Raw genomic sequence first — 20,904 nt, forward strand, 5'->3', positions numbered from 1 at the left:
GAAGGCTCTTCAAATCTTTACAACATACTAGAATAAGTAAATATATTCTTCAGTGTTGTACCGGCCTGTTTGTCTGTATTAATTTTCATTTTCAGTTTTCCTGAATAAAATTTGTACAATTTTCTTTCTTCACTAATCAAGACAAGAAACTTGACTAATTAAGAACATTAACACTTAAGGACCAGGAAAGTTTAATTGGTAGGTAGCTTAGCTCAACCATTTTGCCGGTCTTATATTACAGCTAATTATTGGAAAATTAACTTTTAATATTTCGACGTGCTAATCAACTTTTTAATACATATTTGTCAAACTTTGCCTAATTAATCGGCACAATAATTCAGAATATTTTGAAGTAACTCCGGGGCTCCACATCTTAAATGCGAAGCAACCATAGATAAATATATTTTTGAATTATGTAGAGGAAAAAAGACTTGTCATGAATAGATGGAGGTACGTAGAAAGAATATTATCCGTGTGAGGGTGTGATAGTGAGTCGATTTCAAGCTGGTTGTTAAGATAAGGAAATTGAAACACGACCCATCCGCCGTGCGCTTTTTTTTTGTCAAATAATCATTTTCAACCAAAAATTCCAATGCAAATAGGTCCCATCATTCATCCTTCTTTTTCCTCCAACCCATTCTACAATGACCCCTCATGCTATTCCATTCATTTCTCTTTCTTTTTTTTTTTTTTTTCCTTTCTAACAAAATAATAATAATAATAATAAGAAAAGCACACTCACGCGCACACAAAAAAATGCATAAAATCTACTACTTATGCAAAAATTATTTGAGGGGCAATTTATATTTTTTTTCCTAATTGTAATTATTTGAAATTGTTAATTTCTAACTAGTAAAATTATAATTATTTTATTTTATAAATGAAAATTGATTCGGAAAGTGAAGAAAAAAGTAATATTATTTGTTTCCCTTTAGTAAAGCTCATGCATCATATTTTCTCACTTGTCAAAATGATTGCACACCCCCACAATGGCCTTTTGGTTGTCTATTTGCTAAAAAGATAAATAAATAAAATAAAGAATGGTGTGAATTGATTTGAAGTAATTGAGCAGAAGTAGAATGAGTCCAATCCAATGAGAAGGTTGGGACGGGACAGTGTCCTTTAGTGGGACTAAGCTGAAATACACACTTGTTAGGTAAGGGTACATACATGTCTTCTTTTTTTGCTTTCTCTCCTCTCCACCAATAATTTACCCATTCATAATTATAATACTTTATTTTTTTTTTCTTATAATATATATTTTTACCCATAATCACAAAATAAAGTATTTTTCATTACATTCCCAAAAAATGAGAAAGATTCAAATACATACATTATACGATGATGGTTTAATTGATATATTATTCGCATTCAACATATATATATATATATATATATATACTAATAATCATAAAGATATTATTACTACTTATGTTTTGTTTTTTCTCGGCGGGGTCCGCATTAAATATTATTTGCTCCATCCTCAAACTATAGTATTTTTTTGATGTCGTTGTCGGTTGATCTGATTTCTCTAAAGATAAATAATAAAAGAGAGTAATTAATATTTTATAAATTTAAATAGTCACAGAATTATTTTATATGCTTGAAGCGTTCAAAACACATCACATAGATTTGCCCAGTTCTCCACTTTTTCTCATAGCAATATACGAAAATGATATTTTAAAAAAGATAAAAATAAAAATAAAAAAGTTTTCAACATCATTTGCCAACCGCCATTAATTAACATGTCTTCGTATTTTCTGATCAATTTAAAAGATATAGATAATTTATTTTATTTTATTATTAAATAAAAAAAATAGATACTTTTTCCGTTGCATTTAGTTGAATTATATATACTGAGACCACGTGTAATTATTGTTAGTATATATATATATATATATATTCTCGGAGTATATATAATTATAATATTGGGGTTGATAGTAAAACCCACGTCGAAAGGACAATGCTTTTTGATTATTTGGAACAATAATTTGATAATGAGTGAGAGAGAGGGGGAGGGATGTTCAATTCCTACGTAAATCAGCTGAATACACTGAATTTAATAAATTGGATGTTGATGGATTACCATCAATGAGTTATGGTGATCGATATATCATCTATCTACCTAGCGTATCTGTTGATTAACAAACTTATAATTAGGATAATTATGACTTACGTGCAATACTAATTATAATTGCACTAGCTTTTCTTTCTGATTTAGAAAGCCTTTTTTTTTTTAAATTTAATTTATAGAAACGATAATTAATAATTTAATAAATTGATATTAATATTATAATAAATTGACATTAAATGATGGATATGTGAAAATAACTAGGAAAATGGGTTATTAGCAAAAGTTTTGTATTGAAATGGGAAAGCGACAGAGCGTGAAATGACATGCATGCAAATTATTGCATCTCTAGTTATAAAATTGGATTCCCCAAGTCCAAGAACTGGCCCTATATGCAATGCAATGCAACAGCACTAAGGACAAATCTCTTGTTTTTCTTTTTGCATGTTAAATATAAATTCAGGTCGTGGTCTTATAAATTAGTTTGAAGTTATGAATTTAAATGTTATCGGATTTATTAACGTTTGTCTTATTTTATGTGAGTGTTTGTATCATTTTACGTGAATTATTGTAATTTAATTATCGTTGTTAGTTATATTGGTGTATTGGTTGAATTGAGACATTGTTTAATGTATCAAGATAAATTATTGTGATGTATTTAGCATTAATAGTAAAAAAAATCAGACCACCTAATTAATTTGCATCTCATTAGTTTGTTTTAGTATTTACAAATTATTGTGTAAAATGAAAGAGAAATAAGGGTTTGAAACAGACCCAGCAGCAGCATCTCCTTCCATCCACTTAGAGAAGAACCAATACATACTATTTAACTGATCAGATATCATCCCATATCATATCATATCGTATCCGAAAATGAAAATGACTATATGCTTAAATTGACAATCTGATGTCGTGTGATTACCTCTCCGTGTTTGATACCTTGTACTTTGTGTTCCAGATAAGCCTGTTTTTATTTGGTAAAATAATATTATCGAATGTGTCTTTATTTTTAATTGAGTTTTTTTTTAAATAAAATATATTCCATCATTTACTTCATTCAACATACACTCGTCATATCCTCTAAAAATATATATATATATATAATACACTCGTCATATGTGTAATTTTTTTTTAAATAAAATACATGATATCATGTTTATATACATGATACGTGTATGTTGAATGGAGTATAATATAAAATAGATTTTGCAAAAAAAAAAAAAAAATCTGATCCCATCTTGAAATTGACTAGTATGTTTTATTAGTGATGTATCACACGTGTGTCTGTTTGTGTAGGCACATGCTTATGCGTGTTTCTAATATTTTCATAATCAAGTAGTGTAAATTAACATGTTTTTTACAACTCAAAAATTGCAGAAATTTGAGAACAAAATTTATCTCGCCAATTATTCTTTCTCATGTCAAATTATGGCAGTTTTTTATCAGCTTAAAGATTTCAATTGGTCTAAAAAAATTTAGGGCCCATAAGCACAAAATCATGAATTAAAAGTTTGGTTTTCAGCACGTGTTTCGAGTTAATAAATAGAGTAAATTACAACTACTTCACATAAAATTTTGCATAATTATAAATATTTCAAAGTTGTTTGAAAACTACAAATACTCACACTAAATGAAAATAATTATGCAGTTCCTACAAGTTGAAACGGACATTACTATTTTTATCCTTACTGAAAAATTTGAAAAGTACATAAAGTTTCAATGTATAATCCATAAAAGGATATTTTGATTAGTTCACCACAAAAATTAAATGACAACCTAATGAAAGCTAACGAAATGAAATCATTATTAGACGAACGTTAAAATCAGAGTAGGATTTCAAATAAAACTAGATAATTTTATTACATTTTCCTTGAGACGTAGGGTATGAGCTGATGGGTGTACCATTCATCTTACTGCTAAACTTTTTATTAATTAAAAAATATAATAAACTTAAATTATGACTTGAAAATAAGAGTGCATATAACATAGAATGCATGATATATACCCATTTACCACCTTTTTCCATTTCCCAAAATTACATTGAAAAAGTCACCCCACAATTTCTTATAATTACCCGTATATTCATTTATTTATTTATTTTATCCCCCTAAGGCTCCATTTACTTTTTATATTTTATCCATTCTCGACACAACTCAATCAGATATTCTTATTTCAACATTGGCATATCTTTTTTGATTGAAAACGTAATATTTATGTATGAAAGTATTTAGTAAACGATAATATTTAGATGTTGCAAATATGGATGGAGTTGTATAAGAAATAGCTGCCCCATATATGATGTAGGAAAATATTTTTAACCATGTGTAGACGTTCTATAAAAATATTATTTTTATAGCTAAATATAAGTAGACATCATCCATTTAAGTTTTAACTAATAATCAATGAGCTCATTTGATGGGCACGTGTGAGCATAAGAAAAATTAGGATGGGAAAGGGCATGTGAACGCAAATGATTGCATCTGAAACAGAGTGGATGAGGTGTGTTTGTGAATTAGCCTCCTTCCTTGCAAGTTTTCAAGAATTGAGGAATCATCATATCTACATGCTTTCATTAGTTCAAGGCGAAAAATTAACCTTTTTCTTTTATTTATATATTTATTTTTTGTTTTTGCAAAGTATAAAATAATTACATAATCATTATTGAGACTGGGAAATAATAATTCAAAAGAAGAGTAGGTAGAGAGTGGTGGACAATGGGGAAACAGCTAATGGTTGGGGGGAGAAGTAAAAAGTAAAAAAGAAATTTAGGATTGTATTACCGTGGGGTCCGGAAAGGAGAGTGGGAGTGGAGCCCAGGAGTGGTCCTGTGCTTTGCTGGCTTGAAGCTCTGTATTGTTGGTTTTTGATGGGGTTTGTCTGATGAGAGAGACCAGAGTTCAGCTGCCCCAATCAAACTCACCACAATATTATTAATACTAATACTACTGCCTCTCTCTCTCTCGCTCATAATTCTCTTTTCACTACGCTCTCTCTCTCTCTCTCTCTCTATTCCTGTTTTCCCCTTTTTCTTTTTCTCTTCTCTTCTTCCATCACTTCATCATCATCATCAGCATCATCTTCTCTTCTTACTGTTATTGCCCACAGGGAGGAGATAAATAAGAAGAAACCCGCATCAAAATTTATATCTTTCATGGATCCACAGATCTAATCCTCTTTTCACTTTCAGATCTTCCTTCACCACAATCAACGCTATAGGTAACTTCTTAAGCATACTTCGCGGCCGCCGTCTTTTCCATATGTGTTATTTTACAGTGTTGAATTGCTGATGCTGCTGGAGGGATTTTGTGATTTCAAGATTTTTTTTGGGGTTTTTTGGGTTTTCTTGTATGCGATTTTTTCTCTTCTGTGTTTTGGGACTTGGACCTTCTAGAATTTGAACTGGCTGACCAAACAGTTATCTGATGAAAAAGTTAAAATTTTTTCTTTTTTTTTTTTTGGCAACTCTTGTTTTCAAAGCCTCCCCAGCCCCTTTTCCATGGTGTTGAATTTTGGGGCTGTTGTGCTCATGGGTTTTATGTTCTTGGCCTGAGATCTGCTTCACATTGGAAGTCCTTATTTCTTATTAGTCTTATAGTATATCAGTTCTCAGCTGAATTGAACATATAGTTTGCGTTGACATGCCTTGCTTTTCGTTTTGTAAGAATATTGCTGGTCAAACTCTAACTTTGTAGGTTTTGGGTGGTATTGCCAGAATCCCATCGCCCGCAGTTTCTGCTGTTCGAAGACGAATAGATATATAATTGAGTTCTATTTGGGCCAAAGTTACCTTGCGTGCTCATTAGATGTGGATAATCTGGAGGGTGGTTTGGATGAGATGAGGGATGTTATCTGGGTTAATGAACTTTTTGAGGGCCTGTTTTCGGCCAAGGGCAGATCGATATGTTCACACAGGTTCGGATGCCAGTGGTCGGCAAGATGGGCTTCTCTGGTACAAGGATTCGGGGCAACATTTTAATGGAGAGTTTTCAATGGCTGTAGTTCAAGCAAATAATTTACTAGAGGATCAGAGCCAACTTGAATCGGGTTGTTTGAGCTCAAATGATTCAGGACCCTATGGCACTTTTGTGGGGATTTATGATGGACATGGTGGTCCGGAGACCTCTCGATTTATCAACGAGAACCTCTTCCAACATCTAAAGAGTAAGTTCCATGAGGTTTATTGGAATCTGGAATTGGTATTATTAGCTTTAGTTAGTTTAATGTTGCTTCTTTTTAGGAAACAAAGGATTGGCTGATATATTCTGCGCTAAATCTAAACTGTTGTATATTTTTTCTCAATATGAATGATTCAGAGTTATGGACCAAGTAGTGTATTAGACGGAAGCTTCCATTTTTGTTTGCCAAGTCTTCCTTGTGACATGTAACTGGAAGCATGGAGCCAAAGGCAGCAAGAAACATGACTGCGGGGGCCTTGCGGCTGCCCAATTAAGCCTTTTTTTTTTTTTTTCCCTTTGTGTTAAGATATTTTGTTCTCCATAAAGTCCTAGATTGATCTTTGTGTATTACTTTGCCTCCATGTTTTCTAGTGTAATATTTGGAAATTTTATTTTTGGTCCCACACTTTACTGGCTTAACACATTTGGTTCCATAGGATAAAAAGATATAGCATTTTTGGTTCCATAGGATAAAAAATTATAACATTTTTGGTCAAAATGCTACAATTTTTAGCCTATCGGACCAAATGTGCTAAGCTCGTAAACAGTGGGACCAGAAGTGCAACACCCTCTATTGTGTGGGACCAAAAGTGCAATTTGCTGGCATTACTTGGAAATTTTTTCATTATTGTTTTGCCAAATGTTCCTTGTGACATTTAATTGGAAACATGGAGCCAAAGGTAGCCAGCGCCTGTTCTAATTACCTCTCTCTCTCTGTTTTTTTTTTCTTCTTGTTTTTTCCCGTGTTAATATATTTTTTCTCCCTAAAGTCTTAGATTCATTCTTCATATTCCAATTTGTGCAGGGTTCACAGCGGAGCATCAATCTATGTCGGTGGAGGTTATTCGGAAGGCATTTCAAGCGACAGAAGATGGTTTCTTCTCAGTTGTTAGCAGACAATGGCCCATGAAACCACAGATTGCAGCAGTTGGCTCTTGCTGTCTTGTAGGGGTCATCTGCGGTGGAACTCTTTATGTTGCCAACCTTGGTGATTCCCGTGCTGTTTTGGGGAGACTTGTCAAGGCTACAGGGGAAGTACTAGCTATTCAACTCTCAGCTGAGCATAATGCGAGTATTGAGGCTGTGAGAGAGGAGCTGCAGTCTCTACACCCTGATGACTCACAAATTGTAGTTCTAAAGCATAATGTATGGCGCGTGAAGGGTCTTATACAGGTTTGTTTATCTTTTCTCCAGCAACCATTGCCTTGGTTGCTTTTGGCTGAAAACTTTTTGAGTATTGCCCTTATGTAAGGCATCACCACTGGGTAGTTGACCTATTCAAAGCGATATTGCTATATTAAGTTTAATTAAGACATTGAGATCAGTGCTTTATTAAGGTTCACACAGAACCTTGCGAACTTAGACATTTTTTATTATGTAAATGAATGTTAACGTGTTGTGAGTTTGACTCCGTTTTTTGCATGCGAATGGTTAATACCATAGTGCAGCTATTGTTTTTTAATATCAATAGACTGAAGCATGGAAATTAATGCTTTTCTGGTATTTGTCTCCCACCATAATTTCTATCTAATTCACGGGAAATCTGAGTTCCCAACCACTTTGTTGACCCTTTAAGCTGATTCCATAGTCTATTTTTTTTTAGAGAACAATTTAAAGCATTGACTTCTATAACGAGAAAAATATCCTAACAGCGTAATCATTGTCATTCCTTGCCAAAAAAAATGTTACTTCTTACGTTCCCTTCTTAATTTGGATTAAGTCTTTGAAGGCCTAAGAAACTTAATATGTTGAAATCGATGGCCTAAGTTTGATCAAGTCTTTGAACTAAAAATGTTGGTTTTGGACGGCGACAGCTTCATGAATTTGCATATTGACCTAGTTGGCTATTTTTGCCTTTGCGGGTTACCGAACCAAATTATTGCTATGTATGATGCAAATTTGTTGGCGATTCATATCTATTCTTGTTCTTCATTTTGGAATAGATGTCTATGTCCTGAGTTCTGAAATTAAAGATATTAAAGGCCTGGTGTGGTGCAATGTGAATTTTTCCTTCCTTAGTTCCCGTTAAAAAGTTGTTGTATTGAACAATATAGTCTTGAATATGTCTTGTTACCCATTTTAACAAAGACCATTCTTTTTCTACTATCCAAAAGAGGCAAAACGGATAACTAGTATCACTCATGAGTATATTCTTATGCGTATAACAAAAGCTTCGAGTTACAATTGCACCTTCAGCTGTGCAGCTATTTGGTTGTTCAATTTCCGGTTTCTATACCCTTTGGATTTACTTTATCTCTGTATGAAATTGTTAGACTTTTGCCTGTCTTACGCTTGGTAATGAGTATGTTGTTTTACAGGTCTCCAGATCAATTGGAGATGTGTATCTAAAAAAGGCTGAATACAACAGGGAACCATTATATCAAAAGTTTCGACTTCGTGAACCTTTCAAAAGACCGATTTTGAGTGCAGAACCATCAATTACAGTGCACCAGTTGCTGCCTCATGATCAGTTCATTATATTTGCATCAGATGGCCTTTGGGAGCACCTCACCAACCAAGAAGCAGTTGATCTAGTCCAAAATCATCCGCGCAATGTAAGATATCTAATGCATAAAACACGTTTACATATTCGTGACCTGGACTACATCAGTGTGCAACAGCTCAAGATTTTAAATATTATGATTAAGGAAGAACCAGCAGACTGGTATCGATTATAAGTTATGTGCACCCTTTTTAATTACCATAAATTTCTGAAGCTAGTTGCTTATCACAAGCATCAACTATGGCATGTCGTGATAGATGGCTCTTAAAATTCTGGTTTTCCTGAGGTGGAAAGTGGAAGTATAGAAGGAAGGAAAGAATAAGTGCAAGTATAGAATGCATCCACTAGTTTGTTTAGAGAGGATAATGGAAAGTAAAAGAGATGGATGAGGAAACCCCTTCCAAGCCCAACTTTATTTCTGTTCTAATTGGGAGATGGAGGAGATATATGGATCAATAACAAAACCCTCAGATTGAATTTTATGATCATACTAAATTTAGAAAAGGGATTGGTGAAGCAGTTATTTCATGGTACCAAACAAGGTTATGTATTACCAAACAAATTGACAATAGCAGTTTATAATTTTGTCAATTAAACTGAACCCATCTTCCCCTTGTCTCGCACTGAACCAAACAAAACATTTATGTTGCACGCGGTGGTTACTGCTGACAATAGCACCAAGTTAAGTGCCCACTCCTGCTGCTCATATGAAGAACAAGTTTTCTCTGAATAATGCTGCAATAGCTTTCTGTAGTTATATGTGTTGGTCAATGTTGATGCCAAGAATTGTTTGATTGAACTGATTTCTGATTTTGACACAAGTCAAAGTTGAAGCCTACTTTCCTGGTTCTATATCAATTATTAATGCTGTCCACGGAAGTTGATGTTGGAGAAGTTAGAAGTTTATTTTAGTATCTTTTGCCTTGTTCAATTTGAATGAGAAGAAAGATGAAAATTTGGGCATTAGAACTCACTGCTGACAATGAAAGTGTCCATTTTCTGATAATAGGAGAAACATTTCTAACAATTTCTTGGTTTTTTTAGTTATTTTTGTCAAGTAAAAGCATTTTCAAATCCCATTTTCTTCATTTTGATTCTCCTCCCTCCAAAACTGAAGGATTTACTAGTTGAACCAGTGAATGAGGTTATCGTGTTCATATTCTGCAGGGGAGTGCTAGGAGGTTAGTTAAAGCAGCACTGCAAGAGGCAGCAAAGAAGAGGGAGATGAGGTACTCAGACTTGAAAAAAATTGACCGTGGAGTTCGCCGACATTTCCACGATGACATTACAGTCGTCGTTGTGTTTCTCGACTCACACCTTGTGAGCAGGGCTAGTTCAGTCCGTAGTCCTAATGTATCTGTGAAAGGCGGCGGCATCAATGTCCCTCCCAACTTTCTTGCACCTTGCACCACGCCGACAGAACCGGTGGCAACTTGAAAATCTGCTGTCACTAATGTTATTACCTGTTGTACTATTCCTCATGTGAATACTGGTAGCTCCTCCTTACAAGATAAGAGCAGCCCTTGAATTCTTTAATGCACACTGTAACTTTTAACTGAAGACTAATACTTGGCATAGTTCAAATGCCCAAGAGAGAGAGAGAGAGAGAGAGACTGGAAAGGAAAAGTGGACTTGAAGGTGACAATCAGATATAGCTATATGTTTTCTTGGCAGATGTTCCTACACTTGTCTTTATCATCCTTGTTATTTTAATGTATTTGCTCTTGTAAATCCAGTGACCTTGAGGCTAAAAATGACCTGATTAATTCATGTTTAGTTTCAGCTATGAAGATCACTCGAAGCTGCTTGTGGATGAATGAGAAGTAATATATATGTTTCTCCTCTCCTCTTTGTTGTTTCATTTTAGACTGAGTTATCTTTTCGGTTCTTGTGAGAATTCATGGTAACACTAAACCTGATTTATTTGAGGTTTGCTGTGTAGGGAATAGGGACGTATGTGGTTGAGCTTTAAGCAAACTCTCTTGGATTTCTTTGTTGTATGATGACAGAAGTGTTTGGTGGTAAAGCAATCATATGAGGTCTGCCAAAGAAACAAGCTGAGAAACATTTCATGGGAGTCGATTATTGCCATCAATTTACAGCTCTGTGAACTTGTTTGCAAAAGAGTTGTGTTTAATTTCTGTTGTGGAATTTGGGGCAGGGGTCCTATCCACCAACCAAGATCAAACCTTGTTTCTAACAAGTAAAAAAAAGTCCAACTTAAACCAGACAATTAACCTCAAAGCATGTCCAATTATCATCAATTGCTCTCTTTTTTCTTTCCTCTTTGCAGTTTGTTTATCTCACTCTGTGTATGTGTGTGTGTGTGTGTAAGAGAGAGGGAGTGAAAATATATGGGTGTCAGGCATATTCCCGCAACCCCATAAAATTAAAACGCTATATTGTGTTTGCTTTGTCTTCATTAGATAATGAATGCATCAGCTAAATGCGTGTTCTTTTTTATTTGTACCATAACAACACACTTAAACGCAAGCTAAGGCCCAATTATCAATGCCCAAAAATCAACTTTTCTATGTTTTTCACCATTCCTTCCTTTTACTGGAAAATCAATCCAACGGCTATAAGGAGTCGCGGGGGGACACGTGTCCCAACAGCAACAACATCTTAATAACATAAGACTGGGCCTGGGGAGAGTAAGTCCTACAGAAATAACCACTTGATGGAAACCCTGTTCTATTTTATAACATTAATTATTATTAAGTAAATAGGAGAAAAGAAAATGGATTGTCTTCATGTCTTGGACAAATAAGTGATTGGTTGGGGGGAGAGAGAGAGAGGGGTTCCGTTCCGTGAGTGTTCCCAGTTCCCCATACAAAAGAAGTGGTGAACCTGAAGAATACCTATGGGATTGGGAGGAGTGAGGAGTACGAAGAAAGAAGAGGTCATTGTGGTAGTTTTTTACTTCCCATTTTGGTTAAATCAACGTTTTTGGAATCAACTATGTTTTTTTTTTTTTCCATTGAGCCCAGAATTTATTTGCATGGGTTTGGGTTTGTGGTTATTTCTCTGATGAAATGCAAATGCTCATCGACATAATAGTCTTTTGATTAAAACAATAAGACAGTCAGAGTAATGATCATCAGTCTGATTACTTGAATAATGCTGCATCAAACCTCCTTACTTACAAACTGACAACACCAAACATCCCCCATTATATTCTCATAATTACGCTCTTAACACAAACAAACAAATAAAAAGATTGTGGTCAACATCTTAATTAAGTAATGTTTCCTCTCTCTCTCTCTCTCACACACACACACACACAAAAAGAAGCACACATGCATGCGGACACAGACACACAATCTATCAGTGCAATCTTGACTACCCTTTTTACTAGTTTAGAACAAATTTTGACTCCTCTTTTCTCTCACTAGTCAGCACCATCTGTCTCCTTGTGAAAAATCTCTGATCTTGTTGCAGGCTGCAACCTTTTTATTTCTCTCACTCCTCAACCTCACACACACACACTATGAAATGAATTCAGTAATTTCACAGGTTGTCTTCCACACTCTTTCATGCTTTAATTTAAGCAGGAAACAACCTTGTTAACACACTCCACATTTTCCTTAGGAAAAACCAACGTAGAATACTTGATTATTGCTTACATAATTGTATTAAGATTGTCAGTCAGAGATTCCTACTATAACCAGCTGGTTGAATCATGTATCATTACTACAAGTATGTCCGAATTCAAAATCCTTTCTCTGAAAATAACCAACATTTTTACACATTACTAAGCACAAGAATGCCATCATCTCTTTCTCGAGCCCCCCTACCTTAACAACCCTCCCCCTATCTGTCTCATTCTGATTCCCTTCCTCTACATTTCATACATAGAAATTAGAGAACTAGTCATTTTTCACTCTCTTCATTTTTAACCGGTTATTTTGGAGCCCAAAAGGGTAAAACACGGACAATAATAACCAAAATACTTCTTTCTCATCATTCTGTTTGCAGAAGAAAAAAGGTAAAAACAAAACAAAGTATGCTTTCCCCTTCTCAGGTTTTCTCCTCCCATCTCTTCTGAGTGTGTGAAAACTCTCCTTTTCAGCAAGACTCCCACCTTTATCTCTCTGTGCCTGTGAGAGCAACTCCATTTTTTGCAACTTTTGTCCTGAGGTTTCGGAAATAGGCAACGAAAAATGGCTAAACGGGTCGCATTCTGTAAAGCCAACTCTGTTTTTTCTGGGGGACAAAAAATCCCTCTTTAACTGTCCAGGTAAGAAATGGGATGTTCTATAGCTTAAAATCACTTGTAAAAAGGTCGTGTTTTTCTCCATTAAAGTTGAAGCGAAAATTTGAATCTTTTCATAACCCCAGCACTTTTCAGCTCTACATGTCTCCAAGAAACCACCTTTCTCTATGTTCTAGACCTTTTTAGAGCAGAAACAAACATCTATCTCGTTTAGGAGAGTAAAAGGAAACATGGGTTGTGTTGCTTCAAGATTAGAACAAGAAGAAGAAGTGGTTTCCATATGTAGAGAAAGGAAAAACCAACTCAAATTAGCCGTGGAGAGAAGATATGCTCTTGCAGATGCACATTACAGATATTGTCAATCCTTGTTTGGAGTCTCAGCAGCCATAAATCTCTTCGTTGCTCGCCATTCTTCACCCCCTTCACCATTTTACATAACATTTCCACCACCTTCTCCCCCAAAGGAAAATGTGGTTTCAAACCCTTTATTTCTTCAGCAAACGCCGTCTGAACCAACTAAAGAAGCCATTGCTTGTGAGCCATGCAGTCCTTCTACAAGTTCAATCTCTTCCGAGGAAGAGTGTGAGGAGAAGAATGAGAACGAGAAAGAAGAAGAACAAGTTTGTGGATATTTCTACATGGATATGCCTCAGGCAATGCCCTCACCCCAGAGGGACTTTGGGTGGGATTTCTTTAACCCTTTCAATAGCGTGACAAGGCCAGAAATAATTAATACTTATAATAGGCTTTCTGAGGAGGATTTAAGGGTTGTGAGGGAGCAAGAAGGAATCCCAGAGCTTGAAGATGAAGAAGGGGAAGGAGGATTGGAGGAAGAGAGAAATGCTGTGGTGAAAAAAGAAGCACTTATTGAAGAGGAGAAGCAGCATGGGGTTGAAGTTGTTAATGCAGTGGAGAGTGGTAACGTGAGCCAGGGGGAGCAGCAAGTAGAGAAGGGGCTGACTGTTATTGATACACCAGTTAGAGGGAGAGAACTGTTGGAGGCTTTAAAAGACATTGAAGACCATTTTATCAGGGCTTATGATTCTGGAAAGGATGTTTCCAGGATGCTAGAGTGCAACAGGGTGCATGTACAGTCTAATCTGGAGGAAATAAAAGGTCAACTTTCTTCACAATCAGGGTTTTAGCTTCTTTCCTGTTAACCCTAATAGTTACTGTGATAATTATTACCTCTGCTCACCACCTCCTGAGATTTTTATGCTGGAGATGTAGCATAATGTATTAAAATAAAAAATCAGAATGTAAAGTTGGTTGTTTTGTGCTCTCAATCTCATACTCTTGTTAGTTTATTTTCTCAATCACTATGTGCTTTATTTCCGGTCCTTTTTATCTGTAGTATGCTCTCACTCTCATTGCCCGATAGTTTCCTGGACAGAATTCTGCATCACATCACATGAAACTCTGTTCGAACAGCAGTTTTCACAATATTCTTTAAATTGTTCAAGGGCACTTGGATGATGAAGTAAAGGGCATGAGATTCATTTGCATATTGTCACAAAGCTCCATTTCTATGTGGCTGAATACTCCTTCTCGAGTTAATTGGTAATTTCGAATTTTGTTGGTCGCAATCTTTATCTGCTTCCAGCTAGAAATTCACATTTCAGCTAACCTCTCTTGTTCCCCTTTCCATTCCAGAAGGCTTCGGTGGAATCTCCAATCTAATGTTTAAGAGAAAGTTTCATGTATCTATTTACATGATTTCCTGTATTCCCACTGCTTACACTCCATTCTTTTATAATGCCTCCTGCAAGATTTTCCTTTCCTCTTTCCTCTCTTAACCAAAATTCAGTGTCATACATTCCTTGAGATTTTCTTTGTGCATTTTTCTTTCCTTGAACTCTATAAATGTTTAATTGGTAATTCTGGGAGGCATGGCTTGTATTCATGGCTGGTGACAACAGCCTATAGCTGCATTCATGATGATCTGGTCCTTTTCTGTTTCAGATGTGAAAATAAGTTAAGCTGTTGCAGTAATCAAATCACCCGTATGCAGATATCCTCTCGTAGAGACAAGTTGAGTTTAAAAATGGCCTTATCTTCATTTCTTCCAATCATTCTCATTCAAGAAGACAAAACAAACTCATGATGTGCCATCTCTACTCTAGCACCATAGTTGGCTTTCTCAAGTTCTCTGTGCTTGATAATTTATATAGGGATTGTTGTGGCTTTCTCCATCTAACATTTTAATGTAAATCTGGTTTATTTTGTTTGGAAACTTCTCCTCCTAATGGCATTTTAATTTTCATCATTTCCATGATGATTTAGTTTGTAAACTATGTGGATGCAGAAAGCTCAACAAAATTGATCCAAGCAATCACATGGCGGTCTACTTCCCGTTCATCATCATGTAAGAGTTTGGTAGCAACTGGTCCTAAAAGCTCTTCCACATGGAAAGAATTTAACAACGATTTGTTTGATGATTATGGAGGAATGGCTTCCGGAAGCCACTCGTTAACGTTGGGAAGGCTGTATGCCTGGGAAAAGAAACTCTACGAAGAAGTCAAGGTATTCGCTATTTCCCACACACTGCTGGTTTTTTCTTCAGTTGACATGTTTCTTCTCTAACAATCCCTTTTGATGCAAATTGAAACCCTTGAAATAGATGCAGTATGAGAAGCTGACAACTAACTAAACCATTTTCTGTAATCTGTCTTGGTTATATACTGCATCCACTTATAAAAAAATCTTAATGGCTTTCGAAATAATTTGTGTGCCTCATGATTGGTTTTGATCTTGGAATCACTTAATACAGCATAAGTATCAAAACCATCTCAAAAAATAAAAAATAAAAATAAAGACTTGTCCTTAATTGTCCTGACTATTTTCTTGTCTTGTCCAGGACGGAGATAGCATCCGAAGAATTTATGAAAGGAAATGCAATCACCTCAGAAATCAAGATGTTAGAGGAGACGAAGGACTCTCAGTGGACAAAACAAGAGCAGCGGTCAAAGATCTGTACAGCAGGATTCTTGTGGCAATTCGCAGTGCTGAAACAATTTCAAACCAAATTGATAAATTGAGAGATGAAGAACTAGAGCCGCAAATAAGGGAATTACTTCAAGGGTAAAATTATGTCACTCCTAAATAAGAAAAAGAAATAACAAAGAATAAGAAGAAAATAATATATGATGTTGCAGTTGACTTTCTTTCTGTTTGATGCAGTATGATGGGAACCTGGAAAATTATGTCGGAGTCTCATGAAATCCAGAACAAGATTATATTTGAAGTGAAAACTTTTACCTGCCCATCTTACGGAAAATTCTGCAATGAATCTCACCAGCTTGCAACACTACAGCTGGAAACAGAGCTTGTGAACTGGCGTGCGTGTTTCATAGAGTACATTGCAGCTCAAAAGGGTTATATTGACGCCCTTCATGGATGGCTGTCAAAATTTGTTGCACCTGAAGTTGAATTTTACTCCAGGGGCAGGAATTCTGCTCCCCCATCTCAATCAAATGGCCCTCCACTTCTCAAAGTCTGCCATGATTGGTTGGATTCCATGAACAAGTTACCAGATAAGGCAGTTTCATTCGCAATAAAGAGCTGCGCAAAGGATGTTAGAGCTTTATGGCTTCAGCAAGGAGTGGAACAACAACAAAAGAGGAAAGTTGACAGTCTTTCCAAAGAACTAGATAAAAAGATAATAGCCTTCCAGAAAGCTGATAACAGGATCTCTGAGTTCAGGCTGACAGAAAAAAATGCAGCGCTGGAGTTGGATCATCAGGCTCAATCTTTGGTGGAGCGCAAGGACATGCTGGAAAATTTCCGAAAAAGGGTTGATTTTGAGAAGGAGAAACACCACAACTGCATGCAAGAAACTGAGAGGATCACCTTAAATGGTTTCCAGGCAGGGTTTTGCAGGGTATTCGAGTCTATGACAGAATTCTCGCGGGCAGCTCTGAAAATGTATAATGATCTCAGCACTATTCAGAATGCTGAAGAAGTTGGGAAACCACCATCTTGTATAGAGGGTTCACAAGTTGAAGAAAATTTTAGAAGATGACATAAAAAGTCCTTAGGTAGGTGTTCATCTTTTAGGATCTGAGTTTTTAAAATGTTCATGCATTAGATTGTGTCGAAGCAACTCGCTGAGACATTGTTTGTTTATGGATCTTTTCTGTCAGTAGCAGATGCTTGCATTTGCCCATATCTTTGCTTCTCCAAGTGGCTTCCTGTTATAAAATCTTCTCTCAACATCAAAGCTTCAGGAATCAATGGGTCAAAGTACAGCCTGATCAACATTTCTATTTTCTTATTTCTCATAAGTTTTATGGCCAATGTAGCTGCTCTTGAAAGACCAAATTACGATGCCAAAGATGATGAGTTCAAAGAATAAGGAAATGCCAATTTCCAAACATCGCCAGCAGAGTTACAACTTCAAACAATGAGTTAACATTCAATGCATAGATAACATTTGACAAGAAATGTATTTACTGATATAGGTTCTAAAACATCACATTTGTACAATGTAGATATGATACAATACACATCCTAGATAAGCGTTGTGGACTGTTGCAATTAAATCCCACTAGAATTTATCCTCATTCTATCTCAAGTACAAGGAGACTAAAAATTGTGAGAAGAGTATAAATTCGCTCACAACTGTAGCCGGAGTGTTTATTCCCACAAAGGGGACGATGTCAACCTGTAACCAATTCTCAACTGCTGAGCCCACCACTGCACCAGCCACAAGCCCTCCGATTGTTATGACCGTTGCCTTCCCTGCAGAAGTAGAATTGATCGTTTTAAGTCAGCCAGAGAAAGGATAATTATCATAAAGTTAATTTCTGTTCTTTTTCTATGACATGACCATCATCATTGGATATTCTTTCAAACATTTCATGAAAATGCATAATAAATGTGAAAGGCTAGGTAATAAAGCAGAGTACAATTTCACATGTTGGCTCATGTTAGCCTTGTGTCTATGTCCAAAATCTAAGTTGTAGTTTGAACATCTCCAAAGTATAGATTTACCACAAGGAATTGTCATTCCGTTCAATATGAATGCAAGACATTGAGCCTCCAAGCAGATTTCGATTTTCTGCATCTTAAACCAAGAAGCAGCAACATGTCACTGGCAATTGCATGTTAAGAGATTTTTGTTTACGGTACTTTACTTGCAGCTTCAACCCCCACCCAACCACACCCCAAACGCAAGTTTCCTGTATGCTCTTAATATTTCCAAAATAATAGATGTACTGTTACTTCATAGATATCCTACTCTTTGAATCCTAAGTATATCAAATTTAAGGGCAACGAGTTGGCATGAAACATGTATTAGCTTAATAATCAAACTGATATCTTGATACTTCTCCAGGACTGTCAAGTCTGACATATGTTGCATCAAACTCATGGTTAAGGAAGGCAATTGGCAAAGAGTTCATATGCTTACCTAATTTGATGTTTTTCTTAGTCATGAAGTACAAGGATGCCCCAAAGCTAGTGGCTAAAATAAGGCCAGGAACATCAGAACCCCCATATGGTATTGTGGAAGATGGCGAGGCTCCATTTGCATAGGTCAAGACCATCAGAGCTCCATATACACCCGCCTGCACACCTAACTCGCTAGTAGATGGTGCTTCCACTGATATGGGTGACTTCTTGACAGAAGTCTGAAGCCATTTGGGCATTGACCCCATTTTAGGAGAATTTATAGATTTAACATCAGCATAACGAATGCTACTATTTACAACTTTCCCCGCTCTCCGCCGTGATAAACTCTGCATTAGCAGCATATCATATGCAGCCTCTACCTGTATATGTAGGCCATATTAATGCAATCATTGACAAGGCAAAAGAAAATAGCTGCATTCATTGATGTCCTAACTACAATATACACAATACACGTTTAAGATCAGAGTTGTAGCTGAGTAAGTGAAAAACAATATATAATTCTAGTTGTACTTGGTAACCAAAAGAAGTCTGCTTCAGCCCCTAGATACCATGGTGGAAAAGAATCTCAGACTTTTACTTGAGAAAAATGAACATAGCAGATTTTGGTAATCCTCATAAATGCCACTAGTTGGAAATCGCAATAATTGACCAACTTTTGTTCTCTTTATTTTCCCCTTTCTTTCTAATCTTCCAAGGCCAACAATAAATCTCTCCCTCCTCTTTCACAGGTTCATCCAACAGGCCGTCATGTCCATTTCAACAAAGAAATATTGGAACCCATAGAGCAACAAAATAGCCAGCACGAAATCATTTGCATGCACTAAAATAATCACCTCAATTCTTCAGAAGGTGTTAGAGTTCCAGAGAGATAAGGATTTTAGAAACTTTAGTGGCAGTACTGTTTGAGTTGGCAGATGTTTACAATTAGGTTCTGGCGTTGTAGTACTAGTAGATCAATGGCAGTTGAAGCAAGTTACAATGGTGAATTTAGTGACAGTCTGGTTGTTGCTGGTTTATTTTCGTCAGCAAGGGATCACTGCAAGTACCTTTGACTGGAATTGGTGCTACCTCACTAAACTGCCACGCCCATGTTTCTTCTGTGTGTTCTGACAACAAGGTTAAAGAGAAAAATCTATGTGCTTGGAGGTCTGTACATCGTTTCCAGGACAAAGTTTAGTTAAAGAAGATAGAGGAATGCTTTCAAACATGCTTCTCCAGCCTATTGTTTGAAAATTGAATGCAGAAACATTTGTCGAACGGGCTCTTGCTGTTAAATTGGTCCTAGGACATTCACCCATACGGCTATAAAAAATTAGTTAACCAACAAGCACCAAGGATAAAAGCTTTATTTTATCTACTTTTACAAGTTTCCTGAAACATCATAAGCCCCATAAAACAGACTAAATATTAAAATTTAACTTCACATTAAAACCGCCAAATAGGCATGATTCTTTCCAATTTCCAAGAAGCTCCTTCATTTCAAGGAAAATTCAACTTGACACCCAGAATTCAAAGACAATAACAGTCGCAATCCAAGGCTTTATTATGCAGAATGCACATATGCCATTTAAAATTAAAGACCACATAAGTTCCACCGTTTTACACAGTCATCATAAAAGCAACTGGCTTTAGCAGAACACTGTTAAAATCACAAATAATGAAATGCAAATGAGAACATCCTTTTGACATCAATCGGTCAGAAACCCACCACTAAAAAAACACGATAAAAATTGAGATCAATCACTCCCGCAAATTACGGAAAAGGAGAAAGGCACGAAAAGAGGAAGGACCTGAGCAATTGTTTGTTCGTCATCTTTACAAGAAGCGATGATTGAATTCTTTGCTCGAAGAATATCGTCGAAAGATGCACCCTCGGATACACCCAGTACTTTGAGGGCATTTTCTACCGACATCTCGAACGGGGCAGAGTCATCAGCTCGCGAGCCGGCTTGCAGCGGTGCGGCTAATACGCGGCGGCTGAACAGCACCCCCCATGGACCTCGGCGGCCCACCTTAACTATCGGTTCTGGGGCAGGGCGGTGGAAAGACGCGGGTCTGAGCCGGTCCGAACCGGAGATAGCGCGGGTGGGGCGGACGGAAAGCGCCGTGGCCATATGCTAGTGTGTGTAAAGAAGGGAATTGTGTAAGGATGGAGGCAACGAAGATTCTTGTGGGGGAGGGGGGGGGGGGTGAAGTAGCGTGGAAGGGGCGAGAGATGGCGTGGCCGTGGCGTCAATTGGAGTTATATTTGTTTGCTTCAATGCGAAATTATGTTTTTAATTTTTGAATATTTTGAGAATTATATATATAGATATCAATAATATTATTATTTAAATTAAAATTTGTCAAATATATCATTTATTTACTATTTTATATAATTTTTTCTAATTTGGGGCCACATTCGGATTTAAATTAAATAACTATTTTGAGAGAAGAAATAAATTATTCTAAATCAAAATAAAGTTTTTGTGTATAGTTAAAAAAAAAAAAAGAAGTATGATTATATATTGTTGGAAAATTTTGAATA

At 36.2% G+C, this 20,904-nt stretch overlaps 3 protein-coding genes across 4 annotated transcripts; 2 read left to right on the forward strand and 1 right to left on the reverse strand.

Moving 5' to 3' along the window:
• Nucleotides 1–5,011: 5,011 nt before the first annotated feature.
• On the forward strand, nt 5,012–10,535 carry LOC105169805 (putative protein phosphatase 2C 60). Of its 2 annotated transcripts, none has more exons than XM_088883588.1 (5): nt 5,012–5,287; nt 5,764–6,232; nt 7,052–7,419; nt 8,565–8,801; nt 9,917–10,535. In XM_088883588.1, exons 2-5 carry the CDS (start codon nt 5,914–5,916, stop codon nt 10,184–10,186), a joined length of 1,194 nt encoding a protein of 397 aa, XP_088739714.1. In that variant the 5' UTR covers nt 5,012–5,287; nt 5,764–5,913; the 3' UTR covers nt 10,187–10,535. The 2 variants fall into 2 exon arrangements, with proteins under 2 accessions (XP_088739714.1, XP_088739713.1); XM_088883587.1 differs by having other exon boundaries at nt 5,013–5,287; nt 5,784–6,232.
• A 1,738-nt stretch (nt 10,536–12,273) lies between these two features.
• On the forward strand, nt 12,274–17,147 carry LOC105169807 (protein ALTERED PHOSPHATE STARVATION RESPONSE 1). The gene is made up of 4 exons (XM_011090328.3): nt 12,274–14,081; nt 15,271–15,488; nt 15,823–16,046; nt 16,146–17,147. Exons 1-4 carry the CDS (start codon nt 13,196–13,198, stop codon nt 16,984–16,986), a joined length of 2,169 nt encoding a protein of 722 aa, XP_011088630.1. The 5' UTR covers nt 12,274–13,195; the 3' UTR covers nt 16,987–17,147.
• Nucleotides 17,148–17,396: 249 nt separating this feature from the next.
• LOC105169808 (protein CHAPERONE-LIKE PROTEIN OF POR1, chloroplastic) lies at nt 17,397–20,575 on the reverse strand. Its single transcript, XM_011090329.3, has 3 exons — nt 20,168–20,575; nt 18,376–18,736; nt 17,397–17,705 (listed from the first exon to the last, which is right to left on the reverse strand). Exons 1-3 carry the CDS (start codon nt 20,489–20,491, stop codon nt 17,530–17,532), a joined length of 861 nt encoding a protein of 286 aa, XP_011088631.1. The 5' UTR covers nt 20,492–20,575; the 3' UTR covers nt 17,397–17,529.
• Nucleotides 20,576–20,904: the final 329 nt, after the last annotated feature.

The sequence above is a fragment of the Sesamum indicum genome, linkage group LG8 (assembly GCF_026168435.1).
Source record: "Sesamum indicum cultivar Baizhima isolate 11 linkage group LG8, ASM2616843v1, whole genome shotgun sequence".
NCBI classification, from domain to species: Eukaryota; Viridiplantae; Streptophyta; class Magnoliopsida; order Lamiales; family Pedaliaceae; genus Sesamum; species Sesamum indicum.